We start from the raw sequence: 21943 nt of genomic DNA, 5'->3' as shown, positions 1-21943 counted from the left end.
GTTTCTTAGTATGAAAGCCGCAGAGAGTACATCATGTCACAGTCCTCAGGCATAAGGGGGTGGGGAGCAGGGATAGGATAGCAGACATTCAGGGGGGACTTGTGTAAGGATCGGGTTGGGAACAAGAAGCAAAATAATACCTGAGCCCCCATCTGTGAAAACACGGAACTGGCTGGCACTCACCAGGTTTATTGCTGTTGCACAAAAAGCACCTGTGCTACAAAGGTTTTGCTAACAATATACACTTGAAATAGAAGTTCTGCTATGAGGATTCCCACTTAGGTATTTCTAGCTGCCATTCATGTCCTTCAAACCTCACCCATGTGTAGGAGGGCATGAGTGCCAGGGCTGGCCCACCCAGGAGGCAGCAGCCTCAAACAGCAAGCTCCACGGGGGCAGCAGGTCCAGCCTCCAAGGAAGGCATCTCCCGCTGCTGCAGCCACCACAGGGGCAGCAAGAGCTGCAGTGTGCTGCTTGGAGGCCTCAGCAGCCCCACCCCCTGCTTCCTCTAGAACAGCCTCTCGGCAAATAGTAGGCGCTGCTGGTCTCCCCCCTTTCTCCTCACCAAAGCAGGGTCCTTCCCTGCAGTGCTCTTGGATTCCCACTTCAGCCATCAGGTAGGGTTGGTTTGGTTGCTCCCCTTGTAAATCTTCACTCTGGCCTTGTTTCCTGGCAGTGGTGCAAGGGGGGAATTTTGTGGTTTTCCTTAGGTGCCAAATGTCTTAGGCTGGCCCTGCACACAAACAAGAGCCAGCTTGCAATCTGGAGACTTCGCCACCCTTCTCCTTCCCTCCTGCCTACTCAGCCTTCTGCTGAGAGAAGCAAAGTGAAGAGGGTGAGTGTGGATTAGGGCCTTAACAAAGTCTTGTAACCTCTCTGCAGATCGGGTCGGCTGGCAGCTTCCTGCTGTAGAAGTGGATTACCCAGAAGGCCTTGAGTGCTACAAATATTTCACCAAGTTCTTATTGGAAGGGAAGGTAAGAACATTTTTCTCCACCTAATTCCTTGTGTTTATATATCTATGTATATTACAGTATTTTCACTGCTGTTGTTAGGATTCTCAATGTATAGATTTTGTTAGTTAAACAACTCCTTGCTTGGAGTACACCTTTAGCTGAAATGTATTCAGACTGAGACTTGGCATAAAATAAGAAAACTTATGTTTATTGAAGGAAGTGCATCACTGATAGGAAGCAATTATATAGTCCTAGCTAGGTTTCTCCAACTAGGTTGGAGGCCATGCTTGCCTCTTTGCTCTCAGAAGACAGATCCAAGATGACCTCCCACCTCCCAGAGTGAGAGGAAGAGCAAGTGCAGGAACTTGTAAACAGGATGCAACCTAAGACTATCAGTATAAACATCAAAGAGATAATGAGAAGTCAGCATAGTGACGAAGGTACAGGGGCAGTTTGGGGAGCTGGAGACCCCTGCCTCTCTCTGTCTTAACCCACACAATCCCCTCTGGCTGCTGAGTTGCACCTAAATGTCCAACGAGGATTTTGCAAGACATCCTGCAAATTATATTGAAAGGTGGGCTGTGAGTACCTGAAATGAAACAATGAATTCTAATGCCCATTTTCAGCAAGCAAATTAATCAGAGCCTCAGTGTTTTACAGCTCATTGCCTTAAGGTTCCTTGAAACGCCTGGTGGCTCTAAAATTGAATATAAAGCTTGTTCCTTCTTTTAGGTTGTTAAAAAACTGGCTGCTTACAGCTGCTGCTTGTTGTCCAGTCCAGTGACAATGCTGAAAACGTGGTCCAAGTAAGTTGTTGTTTTCTGTACTGCTTTATATTTTTCAGGAAAAAACCACCTCATTAAAGCATTCAATAAAACAATCCAGAATAAAGCATTATTGAAGAAAGTCAAATAAAAAGTATACATTCAAAGCAACATAATTAACACAGGACTTGGTTTGCCGCAAGGGGAAAAGGAAGCCGGTGCTTCTACCACAGTGAACCAGCTGCTGTTTTTGGGTGTCAGAAAAGGTTATTTAACTGCAGCCCATGTTTTGCTAGCCCAAAAATCGAAAGTGAGCAAGGTCCCAGCTAAAGAGGATTGGCAACTTAGGTTGACGGAATATGCAGAACTTGCAGACTTAACACATAGAATAAGAGAGCAAGAAGAACACATATGTAAAGAAGAGTGGAAAACATTTATTGAACATATGGAAAATAGCTATACTATTGTTTGCTTTGCTGGGCCTGTTAGGCCACCCCCCACCCGTGCAGGAACACGCTGGCTGAGCACCCCCCAGCAGAACTGATTGCTGCTCTTTGCAGTGCGACCGGGTGGAGAGGGCAAAGGCGACACAGCATCTCCTTCCCTGCCCCCTCCCAACCAGACAGGATTTTAAAAACCCTAGTTAAACATTTCCCACCCCAGTCGATTTGGGGCTGGATCTGCGTAAGGAATTCCTGGAATCAGCTCAGATGGGGGGGGGGAGTGAGGGGCGTACACAGCCATAGAAACTAACAAATTGCATTACCTGTTTATAGAACTCAGTATTTTTTGGTTTCTTAGAATAACTGAACAATGCTGGGTACTTTCATATAGTCTTCAATGCATTTCTTTGTCAGTTCACTATGCATGTGGACACCTCTTAAGATAATGCAATCTAATTTTGCATTATAGTTCCCAAGGTCAAGGTGCAGATTATCATCTGTTTGCCTACAGTTAGACATTATTTTGAATCAAGATAGCAGACTGGACCTTTCAGAACTTCACTGATTTAAACCGCACTGTTTTGGGGGGAAGGCAGGTTGCTCCTGGGGAAACAGGGCACATGAGGCTGAAGGTAATAAATAAAAATCCAGATTTCTTCTGGGACCATATTTTATCTGAACAGGGGGAGAGTTTTACTGAGAACTGAGCCATTTGAGTTCCTTCAGAATTTTGAGTGTACATTTAATCTATGTGCTGATTTTTGCCTGTCTGCTTTGGGAATCCCTGCAGGCTGCAACCAAGGACAGAGTCACTGCTGCAAGCTCTTGTCTCTGAAAATGTGGATAACAGGGATGCTTTACTTGCTGCCTGGAAGAAGAACCCAAAATGTAAGCTGTTCAGATGTACGAGGAGCACACTTCATTATTCTTGTGGATCTATTTTAACTTTATTTTTGAGCCACATCAACCTTCTACCCAAACTGTGTGTGAGTGAGAGTTCTCCCTTGGAAGTATGTTGCAACATCCTGGGCCTCTAGCCCCAGGAATGTAGACCTGTGGTCCTGCAGATGTGCTGGAACTACATCTGCCCTCATGCCTGACCATTGGCCCATGGCGGCTGGGGCTTCTAGGAGTTGTAGGCCAACAGCAACTGGTTCCCCCTTTGCTGCTTGCAAACAAACAATCCAAAACTATTTCCTCCCAAATATTTCTGTATCCAGTGTTAGAATTTCTAAAGCAACTTTTAAGAATAGTTCATGGAGGTAGGTCACCCACTGTACTCTGCTATGGTGTTTGGAGTCCGGGTGACGTTGCAGTAGCAATCAGTTACTTGTGGTTTTGAAGATGAGCACAGGAATTTGTTACCTGTCTGCCTGGAGCAGGCCTTCATAGTTTATATGCGATAGTAGGGATCATTGCTAGATATGCCACCATACTAGACGATGGGGGCAGAGACTTGGTGTTTGGCCCTGGCATGACCTAACTGTGACTATCCAGCCAGCAGCATTTTTATGTCTACCGCACACCAGTTGGATTTTGCAGAGTACAGTACAATTTGCTCTGTGGCTTCATGGTTTTTTTGATGATTTATTTATAATATTTCAGTAGTAGATAGGTAGCCGTGTTGGTCTGCCATAGTCAAAATAAAAAAATTCCTTCCAGTAGCAGCTTAAAGACCAACTAAGTTAGTTCTTGGTATGAGCTTTCGTGTGCATGCACACTTCTTCAGATACACTTCTTCAGATACAAGTGTGTATCTGAAGAAGTGTGCATGCACACGAAAGCTCATACCAAGAACTAACTTAGTTGGTCTTTAAGGTGCTACTGGAAGGAATTTTTTTATTTTATAATATTTGTTAGCCCCCACTCCTTCCACCAGAACATTCCAAATTGGATTATAGAAGTGTGAAAAACAGAATAATCTGCACAACAGCACTCAGACCCTATGAAGCGTCATCTGTTAGTTGCTTCAGATGTCATGTGAAGACTTACCTCTTTTTGCCCAGACTTCCCTTGACCCATAAGATTGCACTCTGTTTCTGAAATTCTGTTTTTTAAGTGTTCACTCTTTGATGGTTGCCCCCCTGCCCTTCTCTTTTTAAAGATTTGTTGTCAGAATATTGCCAGTGGATCCCGGAAGTTACACACCAACAGGTATCTAAAATCTGGCCACCCTTGCCACCATGATCTTTCATGCAAGCTCCTACCATCCACCCTGTCCTGGAACCAGCGCCGGCTGCGAAAACACAAGGAAAATCGGAAAGAGAGAGTTCATGCTCAAGGAGCAGCAGCAAGCAGGATGGGTTCCCTCCTAAGGAGCCCCCCCACCCATGATCCATGCAGGCCCACTGCATTTTGGACTCCCACATGCAAAGGATTGGGGGTTGGATTGACTGTGAAGCTGTCATGGGTGGGTGTGCTTGTCACAGGAATTACCAACTTATGTTGGCTCATGGGCACATTTTGGAGGCAGTGCTGCCCCCTCCAGTCACTTCTCTCCACACCACCTGCTTAGCTCTTGTCAAGTTGCCTTTCCCAGTCTTTCCCTGTCCCTTCAGGAAGCTAGTGGTCGGGGATGGTGGGAATCAGATATCCAGATGTTTCTGGACTTGTAACTCCCATCATCCTTGGCTGCTGGTCATCCTGGCTGGGGTGGAGGGGAGCTGAGCATCCAGCAGCTTTATACCATAAACCACCCTGTGATCTTTGGAGGAAGGATGGTATAGAAATTTAATATATAGCAACCACCACCACCATCCTGGGCAGCTCATTTGGTTAGAGGGTTGGTGGTGCTGATAATGCCAAGGTTTCAGGTTTGCTCCCCATATGGGACAGAGGCCTATTCCTTCATTGCAGGGGGTGGACTAGATGATCCTCAGGGTCCCTTCCAACTTCACAATTCTATGATTCCATGACTCATTTCTGGAAAACTGCTGAGCCACCATTACTGTGCCTTATTTCTGTTGAACCCACCGTCATGGGAGCTTCGTGTGTGTATGTGTTATATATATATATATATTGCCCTGTGTTTGTAAAAAATAACAATTGTGTAATAGTGATATCAATGAATTTTTCTGGAGAGAAAGTCTGGCCTCATGATTGGTTTTTCTACTCCATTGTGTTTTGCCATCTCCGGACTCTGTCTCCTCTCTCTGTTTCCTGATGCTCAGGGCATCTTCCTTCTCCAACCTGGTGCCCTCCAGGTGTGGATACAGCTCCCTCCCATCAGCCCCTGCCAGCACAGCCAATGGTTAGGGGTTAGAGGAGTAATAATCCAAAACATATGGAGGGCACCAGGTTGGAGGGCAAGGCTAGTTCAGGCTGTGAGTGCTCATATAGCCAAAACGGCACCACCCCCATCCAAGAAAATAAGTGATGGGTAAGTGTGGGCAGGAGAGAACCCTGTGTGAAGGGTTGAGGGACAATCCTCAGACTATCCCATTGAGGATTAAGCGTTCTTAGCTACAGAAAGCTAAGTGACTGAAGGATTGGAACGGAAAAGCAGGTGGAGGGTGGTGGAATGAAATGTCCGAAATACTGAGCAGGGCTTCAGCTCCATGTTACAGCTGCATTTTCTTGTAGGTTTCCCTATTTGCTCCTCTTGTTTCTGATTCTCAAGTCTGCAAGTGCTGTTCCTCACGCAGGCCAGAACAGCACACAAGAGGTAGCTGGAGCAGCCTGGAGAAGAGGAGGCGGTTCCCCTTCCCCAAAAAACAATGTTCTTAATTGCCACAAAATGCTGAGAAGTGAAAGTGGGGAAAATAGAGAAACAGCTGAGAGAGAGACGGGGGTACTGTGGAGGAGGCTGTGGCTGGCTGGGACACTGAACAGCAGCTGTTCGCACAGTTAAACAAAAATGCAGGACTACAAGTCCTATCTCACTAAGAGGCAGTTCCTTTCAAATTAAAGGTGCAAAGTTGGGGCAGCAGCAAGGGGGGAGAAGTACTTACCTGGCTTTTATACATGCAGGTCCTGCTATCTTAACTCAATGCATTCTCGGGAAATTGTTTGTTAGGCAAATATTCATGAAATGAGTCAATGATTTCCATCCGTTCCTGTGGGGAAATTTCTAATGTGTTCCTGACACTGGAGTTTTGACCCCCCAAATGATGAAACTTAGGGGAACCCTCTGAAACTTTTCAGAAGGCAAACAAGAAAGTAAAAAATGCTCTTATTTGTCTAATCTCCCACCATAACTTCTAGTGAAAGGACTGCCATGGACCAGCAAAACACAGGAAAGCAAGGCTTATTTAAGGCTGCTTCTTTCTTTACTATGCACAGGTCTGCCTGTTCAGCTGGTCTGGGCACTAGATCCTCGGCTTTGGATAAGTGAATTTTCATGTAACAAGCATTTGGCTGGCGGGACCAGCATATAAAGATGATTCCATGCGTGCCTCCCTGGGCAGAGCATTCACAAAGCGGAGAGAGGAGGATGCTGAAAAGGCCGTTTACGATGCCTTCCCCCCAAGCCTCCCCTGGACACCAGGAGGCCTTGATCCCAGGGGCCTTCTGCGTGAAAGGCAGACCCTCTGCTTCTGAAGTAGAACCCCGAGCAGGGTGTCTCATGGTGCTTCTGCTGTTACACTTGTTTTATACATGCAGAGAGCCACTGGAACCACCTTGTGGTGAAAACTATTTTATAAATAAAACACCAGAGTCGGGAGAAAAAGAAGCTGGCAAATATGTGGAAACGGGCTTTCCAGATGCTGCAGGAGTACAAATCCCACCATCCCTGACCGTGTGCCATCCTGGCTGGGGCATCTCCTGAGTTTAAAAAAATCCCAATCCCTGGATTCAGGGAGTGCTCACAGCAAAGACAAGCCTCTTACTCATGCTTGGGGTTTTGTGAACTTTTATGGTGCAACTGTTTGAAACCATTATTTCCTGTCTCCTCTTAAGTTTTCTGCTAAATATTATTGGCAACCCCAGCAAGAAAAACTGGGTAGTTAAGGTATAGGTAAAGGACCCCTAGACAGTTAATTCCAGTCAAAGGCAACTATGGAGTATGGCGTTCATCTTGCTTTCAGGCCAAGGGAGCCGGTGTTTGTCTGCAGACAGCTTTCCAGGTCATGTGACCAGCAGAACTAAACCACTTCAGGAAACCGTGGTGGAAACCAGAGCGCACGGAAACACCACTTACCTTCCCATCACAGCAGTAACTATCTACTTGTGCTGGTGTGCTTTCGAACTCCTAGGTTGGCAGGAGCTGGGACAGAGCAATGGGCACTCGCCCTGTTGAGCTGATTCAAACCACCAACCTTGTGGTTGACAAGCTGTGGTCTAAACCACTGAGCCACCTATGTGTCCTCTCTGTGCACCATACCTTTAAAGCACATAACTTCTCCAAAGAATCCTGGGAACTGTAGTTTCTTATGGGTGATAATAGCTCTATGAGGTTTAAACTACAGTTCCCATGATTCTTCTTGTTCTTAATTGATCAATTAATTGACCTGCACTTCACTCTGAGGTTCTAGGGCAGGTTAGAACATGAAAACATTTACTTTAAATGTATGGTGTATGTACAGTGTATATTCCACTATGCAGGAGAATGATGGTCTTGAAAGCATCAAACAAAATACATATCAATATATCAATACTTTTTTAAAAAATTAAGATTGAGACCAATAGTGTGGAGGTGTATCTGCCCAAGTAGACCTTTGTGATTTGGGTAGAAGAATTTGACCATTTTCCTGCAGCATACAAACAATGAAGCAATACTATGCAAAGGTTGATTTTTCTTTTACTGTGCTCTTTAATAGTTGAGTATGCTAATGTTTAATTTCTCTGACAGCCCCCCATCCCTGAATCCTTTGGCACACCATCAACCTTGAAATGAAGATGTATGGTTCTCTGCAGGGTTGGGCAATCTCCAACTGGGCTCCTGCTCCCAATAATTAAGAAATGATTAAATCAAATGGAACTGGGGTTAGCTTCGCTCTTTAGGGGGTGCCACAAGGTTCTGCCTTGTTACGCTCTGGTAAACCACCTCATTGTGGCAGCACACTGGGGAAAGATGCAGGTGCCATGCAGTCAGGAGCTGGGCAGAGGAGGAGGAGTGGAGACCACCTCCCCAGCCTGACCCTTCAATGGGGGAGGAAGAGGAAGATAGTATAGATTTACAACAGGGGTTTGCGGGAGGTCACAGCTCAGAGGCAGATGAGGGGAAATTTGGGAAATGATGGGAGAGGCGGAGCAGCAGCTGGCTGACACAGTGTCACTAGAAAGCCTTCCAGACCCTTCATCTCCCAGAACCCGGCAAGCCTTAAAAGTAGGAGAGCAAAGAGCTCAGAGGCAGAGGGCACAGAGGAGACACTGACCAGTGAGGAAGTGGGAGAGAAGGGGGGTGGAGAGCCACTCGGGACAGCGCCATTATCCAAGAGGCTCTCTCTGTAAGGTCTGAAATAAAAAAGAACTGTAAGACACTTTTCCTTGTCTTTATACTTTTCCGGCAACCAGCCAGGAGCCGCTGAATGCACCTTGACACATGCTAGGATGTGCTCTGTGGCTTCCATGGATAAAACGTACACAAGCTGTAGAGAAATGTGTGGCAAAGCTATTAAAAATAAAAATACTTTTGATGCTGATTGGTTTATGTTTCGTTTTTTATGACTTGTCACCCAGAGCCCTTGCAAGTTGTGCATCTTGGCTTCGTTATTTAAGTCTGCTGTTACTTCCTGCCTTAACACACTGTGGCTGTATTTTGTGCTGCCTAGTGACCAACGCCCATTATTTGCCAATAATAATAAAAGAATAAGAAAAGATTTAAATCTTTATAATGATGTGGGTGTTCTTAAGACCCTTTTGGGTTGCCTCAGACTGCATTTTAATTTCCCTGGTTTAGGGGATGGCATATTTGCAGCATTGCCAAAAGAAAAAACAAAATAACATGAGAGATAGTACGGATAGAAATTGAATGCACTGCGTGCAAAGAAAGGCAAAAGACCTATTCTATTTCATAAATTAAGAAGGGAAAGAAAAGTGGAGATGCCGGGGATTGAACCCGGGGCCTCATACATGCAAAGCATGCGCTCTACCACTGAGCTACATCCCCGCGCCTGGCGAAGGGGCCTCAGGAAGGTTTTACAATGTAAATTGGACTATTCCGCCGGCCTGTTTCCCTCTTCCAAAAGGTTCCTCTTTATCTTTACTTTTTTCGTTTCCTTTTTTCATTTCTGGCATTTCAATCTGAATTAGAGGCCCGGACGCTTCATGCTACGTCCTTCTCTAACCTCGAAGGAGCGAGATGGAATCTGAAGCTGCAGAAGTCATGCACAGAAGCGCCAGTGCAGACGCAGCAACGGTTCCCTCCTCCTCCATTGAATGCAATCGATGCCAAGGCTTTTCGAACGGCTTCCTGTCTTTGCAGGGTTTGTTGTTTCGTGTTACTTACAACCAACCAACCAACCAACTGCATATGGACCGTGTGCAGCTATATGCCACGTCGGGCTGCACTTCGGGGTAACTTTCTCTACTTTGCAAAGCTGCCAAAAGAAAGGAAAAGACTTGGAAATATTCTTGCTTGTTTTATCAGCGATTTGTGAAAGCCTTTGTTTCCGTAGCTCCTCGTTAGTATAGTGGTAAGTATCCCCGCCTGTCACGCGGGAGACCGGGGTTCGATTCCCCGACGGGGAGGCTGCAGATCATTTTCCTCCCCTGCAACATGTTAAGGATTATGGTGTTTCTCATCTTTCTCCTCCTCTCTAACCAAAAAGGCGGGCTGGCCATAAGTACCGGTAATATTATTATTGCGTCGTGCTTTTCTTCTAATTTTCCGTAGGAAGCATTGGCTTGCAAAATAGATTATAAATGCAGAAAAATTGAAAAAAAAGGATTGCTTAATTTGCAAAAAAGATAAAAGTAGTAGATTATGGGGGCATGAAATCATAGTGTGTTGGGTTTGTTTTATTTTGTGTGTGCATTTTGTACTTAATTCTAGGGAATTTATCTGCAATTTCTTTCCAGATTTATTGTTACTTATTTGCCCCTGGAAAGACACTTCTGGTAATTTTAAATAATCTATAATTATTTGAGCTAGGGAAGGTGCTCATGCATCAGAAATTTTTCCTCTTGTACCGCAGCTCTGGATCTTGGTGCCAGCCCTCAGCCCTCAAATATATACTAACTGGAGCCATAAGGAAGATAATTGCTGCTAATTAACAGCTTTTAATTATTGTGCAAGTAATAAAAAAGGTTTCCTGCCCTGTGTGTTAATTTGCTTAGCATAACATCACTCATTTCCTCCTGTTGTGAAAGCTCTGTGCTGCTTCTGGGATGAATATGATGGTGGTTAATTAAACTTATTATTTCCCATCTATTCTCCAAGAAGCTCAAGGTGGTGTACATGAAACAATCCTGTGATGCGAGGGAGAGTGACAGCTCCAGTGTCACACGGTGAGCTTCATGGCCGAGTGCGGAAGATTCCCACCTGGCTCTGGGCCCAAGACCCCAGGGGCGCCTCCTCACCTGGCATCGTCTGAGAATCCTCTGAGGTTGAATTCTCCAACACTTTGGACAAAGTGGAAATTGTAGCACTGTGGACCCTCTTTTGCCTTGAGACCCTGGCAAATGCCCAGCATTACCATCCTCTGGTGCCAGGCCTGTGAACAGTCACTGTCATAGAGTCATAGAATGGTAGAGTTGGAAGGGACCCCAGGGGTCATCCAGCCCAACCCTCTGCAGTGCAGGAATCTCAGCTAAGAATCCAGGACAGCTGGTCATCCAACCCCTGCTTCAAAACCTCCAAGGAAGGGAAGTCTACAACCTCTCAAGGGCTTCCGCTCTACTGTCAAACAGCTCTTTCCTGAGGTTTAGTTGGAATCTCCTTTCCTGTAATTTGAAGCCATTGGTTCAAGTCCTACCCCCCAGAGCAGGAGGAAACAAGCTTGTTCCTTCCTCCATGTGACAACCCTTAAGATATATGAATATTTTCCAGGCTAAACATACCCAGCTCCTTCAACCGTTCCTCAATAAGGCTTGGTTTCTAGACCCTTGATCATCTTGGTTGCCCTCCTCTGCACATGTTCCAGCTTGTCCACATCCTTCTTAAATTGTGGTGCCCAGAATTGGACACAGGATTCCAGATATACTTCTGTTGATTCAGCCTAGAACAGCATTCACTTTCCCCCCTGCTGTCTCACACTGTTGACTCGTGTTAAGCTTGTGGTCCACCAAGACCCCAAGATCCTTTTCTGCTATTAAGCCAGGTGTCCCCCATCTTATATTTGTGAATCTGGTTCTTCCTGCCTAAGTGCAGAACTTTATATTTGTCCCTATTAAGATTCATTTTGTTAGTTCAGGCCCAGGTCTCCAACCTGCTAAGGTCATTTTGAATCCTGATTCTGTCTTCTGTGGCATTAGCTGCCCCTCCCAGGGGGTGTCATCTGCAAATTTAATGAGTATCCCCTTTATTCCTTCATCCAAGTAATTGATAAAGACATCGAACAACAATGGGTTCAGGACAAAACCGTACAGCACCCCACTCATCACTTTTTCCTGGGATGATTATGATTATTTATTGAAATGATATGTCACCCAATACCCAGCAGTCTCAGGGCAGTTCGCAGAATAAAATCACATTGTAAAACCACAAGATACGCAATCAAAACAACAACAACAACCCAATAAACCCCCACAACCCAATAACCCTCCCATTAATTAGTACTCTTTGGATTCTGTCTGTTAACCAGCTACAAATCCACCTAACAGTTATCTCGTTCAATTCACATTTTTACCAGCTTCTTCACAAGAATATGATGGGGGCCATTGTCAAAAGCCATAATGAAATCGAGATACACTACGTCCCCAGCATTCCCTTGTTCTCCTTTTGCATACATTTAACCTTTAATTTGTCACAGACTCAGATTTCATTTTCATTTGACCCCAGGGTTTACATCTTTTCTCCCTCTACACACATGCCCATCTATCTATCTATCTCTCTTGTTGGTGTCCGTCTGGGAGACAATGGAGGAGTGAGCCTTTGGGGGTGAAGTCAAACTGTTGGGAGGTTACAGTGCCTGCTATGACTGTGGGACAGAGGTGTTCATCCTTTCGGAGTCCGCGGCTCCCTTGACCAACTCCATCCTTTCTGCGGCTCCCCTGTGGCGCTCAGGAGCCCAGTTATGCACCCCTTGCCTGCAGAGCTGGCAGCCTCTCACCCTTTTTCTAACACCCTCCCTTGTGGAGGGTTCCCTCAGCCTCCTCCTCCCCTCCCCTCTCCCTTCTCCTTGGGAGTCCTCTGGTCAGCCGCAGCTGCCTCAGCTGCCCCCAAGAGAGGAGCATCCTCACCCTGCCCCACAGGGGCCTGGGAAGCACCCCCTGGCCAGCCCCAGAGGCCCATTCGCCTGCGGAGCCTGTAGCCAGGGCTGTTGCAACAAGAAGCTGTGGAAGCCTTGGGGAGGCAGAGATGCCAGAGGGCATCAGAGGAGGGAGGAAAGGAAAGAGGGACAGAGGCCAGCGTTGCCCACAGCACCCCTGACCATCATTCAAGGCACCCCAGGGTGCCACAGCACACTGACTGAAAGCCACTGCTGTAGGGACTGATGCGGGAGAGACGAGTTTTGTTGCAACTGGGGCAGATGAAGGCATCCAGTTGTGCTGCTGCAGGCTTACCATGGCGTTTCTTCTGCACTGCAGAGAGTTGGACTAGATGACCCTTGTGGTCCCTTCCAATTCTACAGTTCTGTGATTCTATTATTCTCCCTGCGCTCCTCCCAGCGATCATTCCTCCTACGGCTACTGCTGTGAGCTGTCTCTCTCCAGGCCCTGCACTCATCTGAAAAGGATTCCCACACAGCAGGGTTGGTGTTGCCGGACTTCATGTCACATTTGCAGACATTTTTGTGTCCTTCTAGGAGAACATGTGCAACCTGGTGCAGTATGATGGCTCATGCTTGAATTCCTTCCCTATAAAAGAGCAGTGTGTCCAGACCTCTATCTATATGCATATCTGCCAGCTGAAAATAATATTTTTTGCATCTGATCAAGCGGACTCTAGTCCAGTTGACAAAAGCTTAAGAGCCATGATAAATTTGTTAGTCTAGGTTGTGCAGTAAGCCTCTTAGAGACATATCCAGCTAGCAGTTTTATAGCACAATCCTCTGCCAGAGTTACCATATTTTTCACCCTATAGGACGCACCGGCCCATAGGACGCACATAGTTTTTTTGGGGGGGAAATCAAGGGGAAAAAATTTATTTCCCCCCCAGGTTTGCACAGCCATCCCCAAGCTAGAAGAGGGAGACGGAGCGCTCCGTCTCCCTCTTCTACCTTCAGGGACAGCCTCCCTAGCCTCCGTGGGGCAGTGCACTCCGCTGCCCTGCAGAGGCTTTGCGTAGCCATCCCCAAGCTAGAAGAGGGAGCTTGTGGGGCTGGCGGGGGGGGGGGGGAGAAGCAAGCTTGCTTCTCCCCCCCGTCAGCCTCCAGATCAGGTCGGGGAATAGCGGGGTGGCGGCTCCGCCTCCCCGCTGTCCCCCGAGCTTTTGGGCTGCAGGCTGCTTACCGCAAGCCTTGTGAGCCCGTGGGACCTCCCGTCGGGCTTGCAAGGCTTGCGGACAGCTTCCTGAAGCCTGGAGAGCGAGAGGGGTCGGTGCGCACCAATGCCTCTCGCTCTCCAGGCTTCAGCGAAAGCCTGCATTCGCCCCATAGGACGCACACACATTTCCCCTTCATTTTTGGAGGGGAAAAAGTGCATCCTATGGGGCGAAAAATACGGTAAGTCTCGCTGAGCTCAAAGGGACTTACTCCTGTGTAAGGCTGCAGTCTGATACTCACCTGGGATTATGTGCCATTGAATTCAATGAGACCAGACCCTCCAAGTGTCCCTATTTTCCAGGGACGTCCCTGTTTCTGATTTGATCCCAGAATGTCCCACTTTCCCTTGGATGTCCCTGTTTTCATTGGAGAAATGTTATGTACTGAGTTGAATAGGATCCAAAATGCAGCAGTCTGATTGGTCCTAGAACAATGCAGCAGTATGATTGGTCGGCAGGAGCCACCCAATCCAGCTCCAGATAGAAGTGAATCCACAACCTGATTGGCTTACAGTACAATTCCGGAATTAGCCAATCATGTGCAGCCCATTGTGTAAATAATGTATATAAAGCAGATACTTTGAGGGGACTTTCATTCATTCCTCCTCACCACTATGAGCTGAATAAAGAGCATGAAATCACTTTGCGACTCTGACTATATTTCAAGAAATGTTGGAGGGGAGGGGAGACTTTACTCTGAGTAAACACGCACGGAGCAGTGTATTATTAAGGGAATCCACCCCTCCCTTTTGCTGCCCAGGGCAAGGGCGACGCCTCCTGCCATTCAGGTACAAAAAGCGGACCCAACTGGCAGCTGATCCTGACTTTCCTGTCCGCCCCTGCGACTGAGCTGAGACTTGCTTAGTTGGTGCGGCATATGCTGCACAGAGATGCGAGCAATAGGCTTAGGCTTTCATTTTACAGCAAAATATATACAAAGTTATACCCCTCCCCCCCCCCCGTGGAGAGGTTAAGAAGTGGGCCAGTTAATACTAAGAACAAAGCAAACTTTAGGCAAACACATCATAGTGAAGTAGTACCAGCCGGGAAAAAGCAACATTTATCTGCCGAAATAGCTCAGTTGGGAGAGCGTTAGACTGAAGATCTAAAGGTCCCTGGTTCGATCCCGGGTTTCGGCAGACCTTGCTTTTTTGAAAAAAGACCTCCTTGCCTCCCCAGCTGGCATTTTCCTGCGGTCAGAAATGTCTTGTGCAGCGCAGTGCCTGCCCTTGCAAAAAAAGAAAGGGGGAGCTGGGTGTTACAACTGCATGTTTTTCACATTGCATCTCATTGCATTTCAGGTTGGCGGGAGCATTAAATCCCCCCCTCGCCGCCTTGCAATGCTTAAATTAACTAAGGACGTTTTCCGGGACGGCGGGGTGAACAGCCTTAACAAAGAAACTGGTGAGATTTAGATTTTGCAGAGGCTTCGTGAACCCAGCAACTGTTTCATCCTTTCGTCTGCTAGGAACTAACTGTACCTTTTGTTTGCGTGAATGAATGAATGAATGAATGAATGAATGAATGCAACTAAAACGCAGGTTTTGCATTCGCGGCTCCGAAGTCGCTCCTCGTGTTTGCAAACCCCTCGGCTTGCCCTCGCTGCCAGGCAGCGGCGCACAGATCCACCCGACTGCAGTCTCAAGTGACGTTTTTCTGACCCCAGCGCCAAGCCCTTCCTCGTTAGTATAGTGGTGAGTATCCCCGCCTGTCACGCGGGAGACCGGGGTTCAATTCCCCGACGGGGAGGTTCTACTTTTCCCTCTTTCCCACACTCTTCGTCACATTTTAAAAATTTAAATGGGGGGGGGGGGGAAGAGGTGTTCAATATTCGGTGAAATGCAGCCTTTCGCCCTTTTTACAGTTAAAACATGCTGTTTGCTGGAGCGCGTGCTTTCTTCCTTTGCCTCCATTGCTCAGTCATGAAATGCTACCATTTGCACGCGCGGACACGAAGAAGTGACACGCGCCAGGTGCAAAGGTGTGCAAGCACATCTCGAGCTCTCTTGCATTGTTTCCCACAACATGAGCGCTGTTTCTTGAAAGGGGCTTTTGTGCAGTTAATGTGCTGCATGTTCTGCACTGCGCGGCAGGTGCGCTGCAATGCGTTGCTTCTCTCTAGCGTTGCACAGCTTGGGCGCACACAGGAAGCGCTTAAACTTTTAATTCGGTTATGTACATTTTATTTCCTCCGCCGCTTTCACCCCCCGCCCCTTCATTTTTCGACATAATCTTCTTCACCACTACCAAATCCTCGGCGCTTTTGCGATTATATCATAAATTACAGCTCATGATATTGAATTATTTTGCTATCCCGTTCCGTAGGAAATGACTTTGCCGCCCAGGGGATGTAGCTCAGTGGTAGAGCGCATGCTTTGCATGTATGAGGCCCCGGGTTCAATCCCCGGCATCTCCACTTTTTCTTCTCTTTTAAACTTTCCAGAAAATGCTGCTGATTTCCTGCATTCGCAAATTTATCTAGAGGAAACAAGTTTGGCAACATTTGTTTTGATAACTGGACACTACTGAAGCATATTTACAGTGGTGGATTTGTGAGGCTTCTTGCTCTTCCATAAATGTTTTGTGTTGATTTTTTTAAAAATGTCAGGTTCAGGCACAATACAGAACAAATTGCACTAGCAGACAGCAAACTTCTGAAATGCAAAAAAGATGTATTTCTTGCACGCACGCACACCCACCCACCATATATTTAAAGCATGCCTTACATTTCTGATCTTCTTGTCAGTAACCCCTTAGGAACTTCAAACAAACAAACAAACAAACAAACAAACAAACAAACAAACAAACAAACCACACCTCCTTGGCTGGCAGTTTAAGAAAAGCCAGGAGGTTGGGAGATGATCACTTACAATCTGGAGTGCAAATCTAACTTGATAAGGAGGTTGGCATTTGGGACAATCACAGAAGGCTCCATTGCAATGCCTGTTTAAGTGCTTAAGAAAAGCACGCAATTTTGCAAACTGGATATTATCAGCTTTATTGCCGGCGTATGGTAGAGCATTTGATTTACACCTGAATAAACAAGCCTTTGGGGCAGAAAAAAAAGAAAGTTGGCATCCATCTGCCTTCAGAAACAATGATCTCCAGGGGTGCAGTCAAACCACTGGGCAGGCCCCACCAATTACATGACCAAAGCAACCCATTATGTAAAGCTGTGACTCCTCTCTCAGTGCCATAATTCAGCACTATGCACGCAGGCCAAACATGAAATGACAAGCAAGTCATTCAGAAGCTTCTATAGTCTATTTCGGGGGGGGGGGGGACTTCTGTCCTTGCAGATGTTGCTGGACTGCAACTCTCATCTGCCCCAGTCAGCGTGGACAGTTGAATAGTGTGTTTCGAGAGATATGTAAAATGCTTTAATTAAAAGCTATGTTCAAAAAGTTAAATTTATAAGTATTTATATGATTTTCTATTAAACTAACACACGTAACAGGTTAGAATGCTGAGATTCAAAGATAATAACAACTAGGTAGCCTGGGTAAATAAATAGGTAGGCCAAGACCCCTCCTGACCATCCTTAAAATGAGTTCTGTTGGTTTTGATGGCTGGTGGCTGCTATATTCTGGACGCATAGCATCTGCTTTGTGGAGGACCCAGAGATAAATCATTTGGGCACTGGGACAGTCACCCACACCATAAATTTAAAGAACATTTATATACAAAAGAGAGCAACCAAGATGATAAAGCATCTGAAAGCCAAGCCTTATGACAAATGGTTATGAACTTAGGTATTCTTAGCCTGTGGAAGATGATACGGAAGGGGGGGGTGCCTTCCTTCACCCTTCCGCCAGTCACCAGAGGGTTCGAGGCGATGACCTCAAGGGCACCCAGCCCTACATTCACCCCTCAGCCCCCACACCGTTGCACAAGCACCACACCCTACCCAAGCCCCAAAATTAAAGTGCCTTTCCCTTTTTCCACACTGGCGAAATAAGCCCAAACTCTTAAGCCTCTCTCTCGCTCCATCTTTATTGTGGGTAGACCGTATCAAACTGTATCCCCCATTTGTTTCAATGGCTGTGTTCTACCCAATCAGAACCATGCATTCGCTTTGCAGAGCTAGCTCAGCGAGCTCCTGCACGCCTCATTTAACCTCTTGATAAGCTGCTGACGGCTCCCCACTGGGAGAAGAATGGAACCGAAACTCGTGAACCCATAAAAGTGTCAAATCTTGCAACAATGTATCTATTTTGTAAGAATGGACTGAAACGGACTAAAACTTCTAAAATTCGTATAAAATCAACCGCAGCTCCGATTTCCTTGGTTTTGGTGTCGATCGACTCAGTTTCTTTAGGACTCCATGACACCTCCTCTGCCTCCATAATCCCTCAAGCGAGGAGTCACGTACTCAGGAAGACCCTAATCCAGTCAAATCACTCTGCCCAACCTTTCCTCCGGGCAATGCCAGGTGGCAGACTTTACATACTTGGACTATTGTCTTCTCATCACCGGTACTCAGGAAGCGCTTATCTCCAGCTCTGCATATTCCCCCTCCTCCGTATGTTAATCCTGTGTAACCCAACCTCTTCTTAATGTATTCATGATGTAATCTGTGTAACCCAATCTCTTCTTAATGTATTCATGATGTAACTAGGATGTATGTGGCACTGTATTCTGGGACATGGAGGGAAGTTTCAAAAGTTCATGTCACCCCTTTCTCGCTGTTCAATCTCGTCTTGAACCTGTTGCCCAATAAACTTGGATCTTCTGCAGTTTGCTCCTGTCTCCAGCTGAGCTCATTTTCTTCCGCAGGAACCTGCGGACCTACTCTGACGAGCTGGGTGGCAGAGTAGCCCCGCACCCAGATTTTACCGTAACAAAGAGAAGCCCAAGACGTGATATGATAGCCATCAGAAGGACTGTCCCGTGGAAGATGGAGCAAGTTTGCATGGATTGTGAACCAATGGATTCAAATAACAATAAAGGAGATTCTGACTAAACATGAAGAAGAACTTCCTGACATAAGAGCCATTCAACTGTGGAATGGAGTACCTGGGATGGTAGTGGACTCTCCTTCTTTAGACGTTTTTGGACAGAGGTTGGATGGCCATCTGTCAGAGATTATTGAGCTGGGATTCCTGCATTGTGGGGGGTTGGACAAGAAGTTTCTATGATTTATCCCAAACAGTCATGGCTTCCCCCAAAGAATCTTGGGATACTGTAGTTTACCCCTCACAGAGCTATAATTTCTAGCATCATTTAAACTACAGTTTGTTGTAAATAAAAATATGCCCTTTTTCCCTTATGGGGTATCCAAGAGGCCAACCACAGAATATTGAGAAGCAAAGCAGCTAGTAAGCCTGAACTTTATTGATCTGTTGCAACAGGGTGCTCCCCTCACACGCAGGAAAGGAGGAGGACCCAGAAAAATGGTGTGCAAGGGCTTATAAAGACTTTTGAAATTCTCATCCTCTAGATCAAGACCACTCCCAGAAACATTATGCATACATCACAGAAGGGGTGTAACCTAAGACCACCCCTCAGATACATCCCCCTACATCACAGAAATTTAAATGTTGTTTTTCTCCTGTTGTTGTTTATCTCCTGTCTAGCAGGTTACTTGATTGGATTGCCTGAGGAGCCTGGCCAGTCTTTTGTAATGATAAATACTTAGTTCCTGGCCAGGTCACAGACTCACACCCTATTCAAACAGACATATCCTTAAGACAGGATTTGTGAGGAAAGAGACAATGGGGAGGCTTTTCCAGTTTGACCTTGCAGAGAAAACATTTGGTCAGTTTAGGAATCAAAATGGTTCCAGGTTGGTCCTCCTGTGCTGATCTATGTATGTGCTTGGTTGGTACACTTATGAACATTACCATATATCTAAGACCATAAAATTCCTATTACAAGTTCTCCTCATTTGGCAAAATGTGCTTTAAATGTATGGCGTGGATATGACTGTAGCTAGTGAAGGAGACAAAAGTCTTGAGTTTTCGCAGGTGGGACATGGTGTTAGCATTTGGGGAAACTGGTACTCAGACCTAGACCCAAACCTGTATTTGTAAATGAGCAAATGTCAAAAACATGGTGAGAGTCTTATGCCACCTTAAAGAGTAAACTGTTTGTATGTTTACTGTAACAAGCCAACATGGCTAGAATTTGTCAACAGGAAAACAGTTTCAAAACCAGACGTGTCTGAAGCTCAGTTAGTCTCAGAAGTATTTTGGGTTTTTTGTTGCAACTTTGGAAGGTTGCATCTGCTTTTGTTAATACAGCCCTGGCCTCCAATTCACAGAGGCTCCAAAGGGAACCCCCATGAGCTACAAAGAGAACAATACAAGCAGCCATGTGAACTTTTCTTTGGCCAGCCCTCAATCCAATCAAACAGCTGTTGCTGGGGCTGCTGCTGCTGATCCTGTTTTTCAGCTTATTGGTGGCTTAGTCAGCTGTTCAGGCAGCTACTTCCTTTCGGGCATAAACAAAAACGAGGCAAGAGGAAATGGCTTCTGCATGAATAAGAGGAGGAGTAGATTCTGGATCCTGTTGTAAATAAAAATATGCCCTTTTCCCTTATGGGATATCCAAGAGCCCATATAGAGTCCTTACATAGGTTCCCTATTGGTAGGAGAAAATAACAGAGGCCAACCAGAGACTATTGAGAAGCAAAGCAGCTTGTAAGCTTGGTCTTTATTGATCTGAGTTGCCAGATCCTGGCAACTTCTGTTTCAGTGTATCTGAAGAAGTGTGCATGCACATTGAAAGCTCATACCAAGAACTAACTTAGTTGGTCTTTAAGGCAGTGTTTCCCAACCTTTTTTGGGCAAAGGCACACTTGTTTCATGAAAAAAATCTCGAGGCACACCACCATTACAGCCCCGTGACGTCAGCGCGCAGCGTCACGCCGGGAGGGACATGAATTGCTAGGAAATTACATAATCACCTCCTTGAGGGGTGGCTCATCTTCTCCGAAGGCAGAACCCCATTAATGAACAGCACAGACTCACACCATAGCCAAGACGAGGGGGGAAAACCTCAGTCATGCACAGTCATGCACATATGGGGGCTAAATGAGGACGAAGACCGGGCAGAGAGCAGGGTTCAAATCACCCCACCTGGCCAGGACAATCCCTGGGTGCTCCCTTGGGCCACTCGCCTGACCCACCTCGCAGGGCTGTTGTTGCGAGGATAACACGGGGAGAACCACGCGCGCCCCCGGGAGCTCCTTGGAGGAGAAAGCGGGCGATGAATGCAATGCACGAAATATATGAGAGGCGACCAGGTTTTGCAGGTGAGGGGCCCCCGCCAGCCTCCGCTTCCAACACCCGGCGCAACGACGCCGAAGTTTCCCCCCGGGCTCGGCTCGGGGAGCAGCGCTGCTCCCCCCGGCTCCCCTTCGCCCTCCCGGCTCTCTCTGCCGCCCACTGGGGACCCCCCTCACCTGCCAAGTCCGGAGCGCCGGTGGAAGTTGCATGCATGCATGCAGAGCGCCGCATTGCCATTGCATTGCACTGCACTCCATGCAATGCCTGCACGCATGCATTGCCTTGCACGCACGCCAAGGGGTCTCCCCGCGGTCCGATGCATCCCCTCCGGCGCGGATGCAGCATTGCAAAAATAAAACCCCCCCGACGCAGCCCTACCTGGGGGGCAGCCTCCGCCGCTCCGCCTCCGCGGAGATCCCCGGGCTCCATCCTGCCGCCCGATCTCCGCGGGGGCGCAGGCAGGCTGCGCGGGGTCTGCGCGTAAGAGCCCCTGCCCGCCCGGCCGCCGCGCTCATTCCATGGCCGGGAGAAGAGCGCTTCAAACAAAACGCCCGGCCCGTCAGGCCACGCTGGGAAACGTAGTTCGCGCACCCCGCGCGGGCGAGGAGCCCAAGGGCGAGGGGACTACGGATCCCGGCAGCCCCCGCGCCGGGGACGGAGGGGGAGAGGCCGGGTGCAGGGATGGAGGGACGGGTGGGCGAGCGAGTGAGTGAGTGGCAGCCGCCAAGCCTTGGCCAAGAGCCAGGAAGGGCCTCCCCGGAGGAGGAGGAGGAGGAGGAGGGAGGCGCAGAGCGGGAGGGAGGGAGGGAACCCCAGGGGTCATCTAGTGACGGCGCCCCAATCGAAAATTTGACTTAAAAAAAAAAATCTTTCGAATTTTTTAATTTTTCCCGCGGCACACCAGGCAACATCTCGCGGCACACTAGTGTGCCGCGGAACAGTGGTTGGGAAACACTGCTTTAAGGTGCTACTGGAAGGAATTTTTTTATTTTGACTATGGCAGACCAACACGGCTACCTATCTG

General features: G+C 47.3%; 1 protein-coding gene across 3 annotated transcripts in view; it reads left to right on the top strand.

Annotated features, from left to right (window-relative positions):
* Nucleotides 1–5248, top strand: part of DHX37 (DEAH-box helicase 37) — a 35888-nt gene extending 30640 nt beyond the window's left edge. Inside the window, exons 24-27 of one of the 3 annotated variants that reach the window (XR_014519478.1) lie at nt 883–977; nt 1689–1762; nt 2954–3770; nt 4024–5248. Coding sequence is in view for 1 of the 3 variants with exons in the window: in XM_083476675.1 (XP_083332801.1) it covers nt 883–977; nt 1689–1762; nt 2954–3051; nt 4268–4350 (350 nt within the window). In the remaining 2 variants the exon portion in view is untranslated. Of the gene's footprint in view, nt 1–882; nt 978–1688; nt 1763–2953; nt 3779–4023 lie in introns of all 3 variants that reach the window. The other 2 variants (XR_014519479.1, XM_083476675.1) reach the window with 2 other exon arrangements.
* The last annotated feature ends 16695 nt before the right edge of the window (nt 5249–21943 follow it).

Source organism: Podarcis liolepis (genome assembly GCF_965112155.1).
Source record: "Podarcis liolepis genome assembly, chromosome: 15".
Classification (NCBI taxonomy): Eukaryota; Metazoa; Chordata; class Lepidosauria; order Squamata; family Lacertidae; genus Podarcis; species Podarcis liolepis.
Note: the sequence above shows the minus strand (reverse complement) of the source record. Positions and strands in the feature narration are given on the sequence as shown.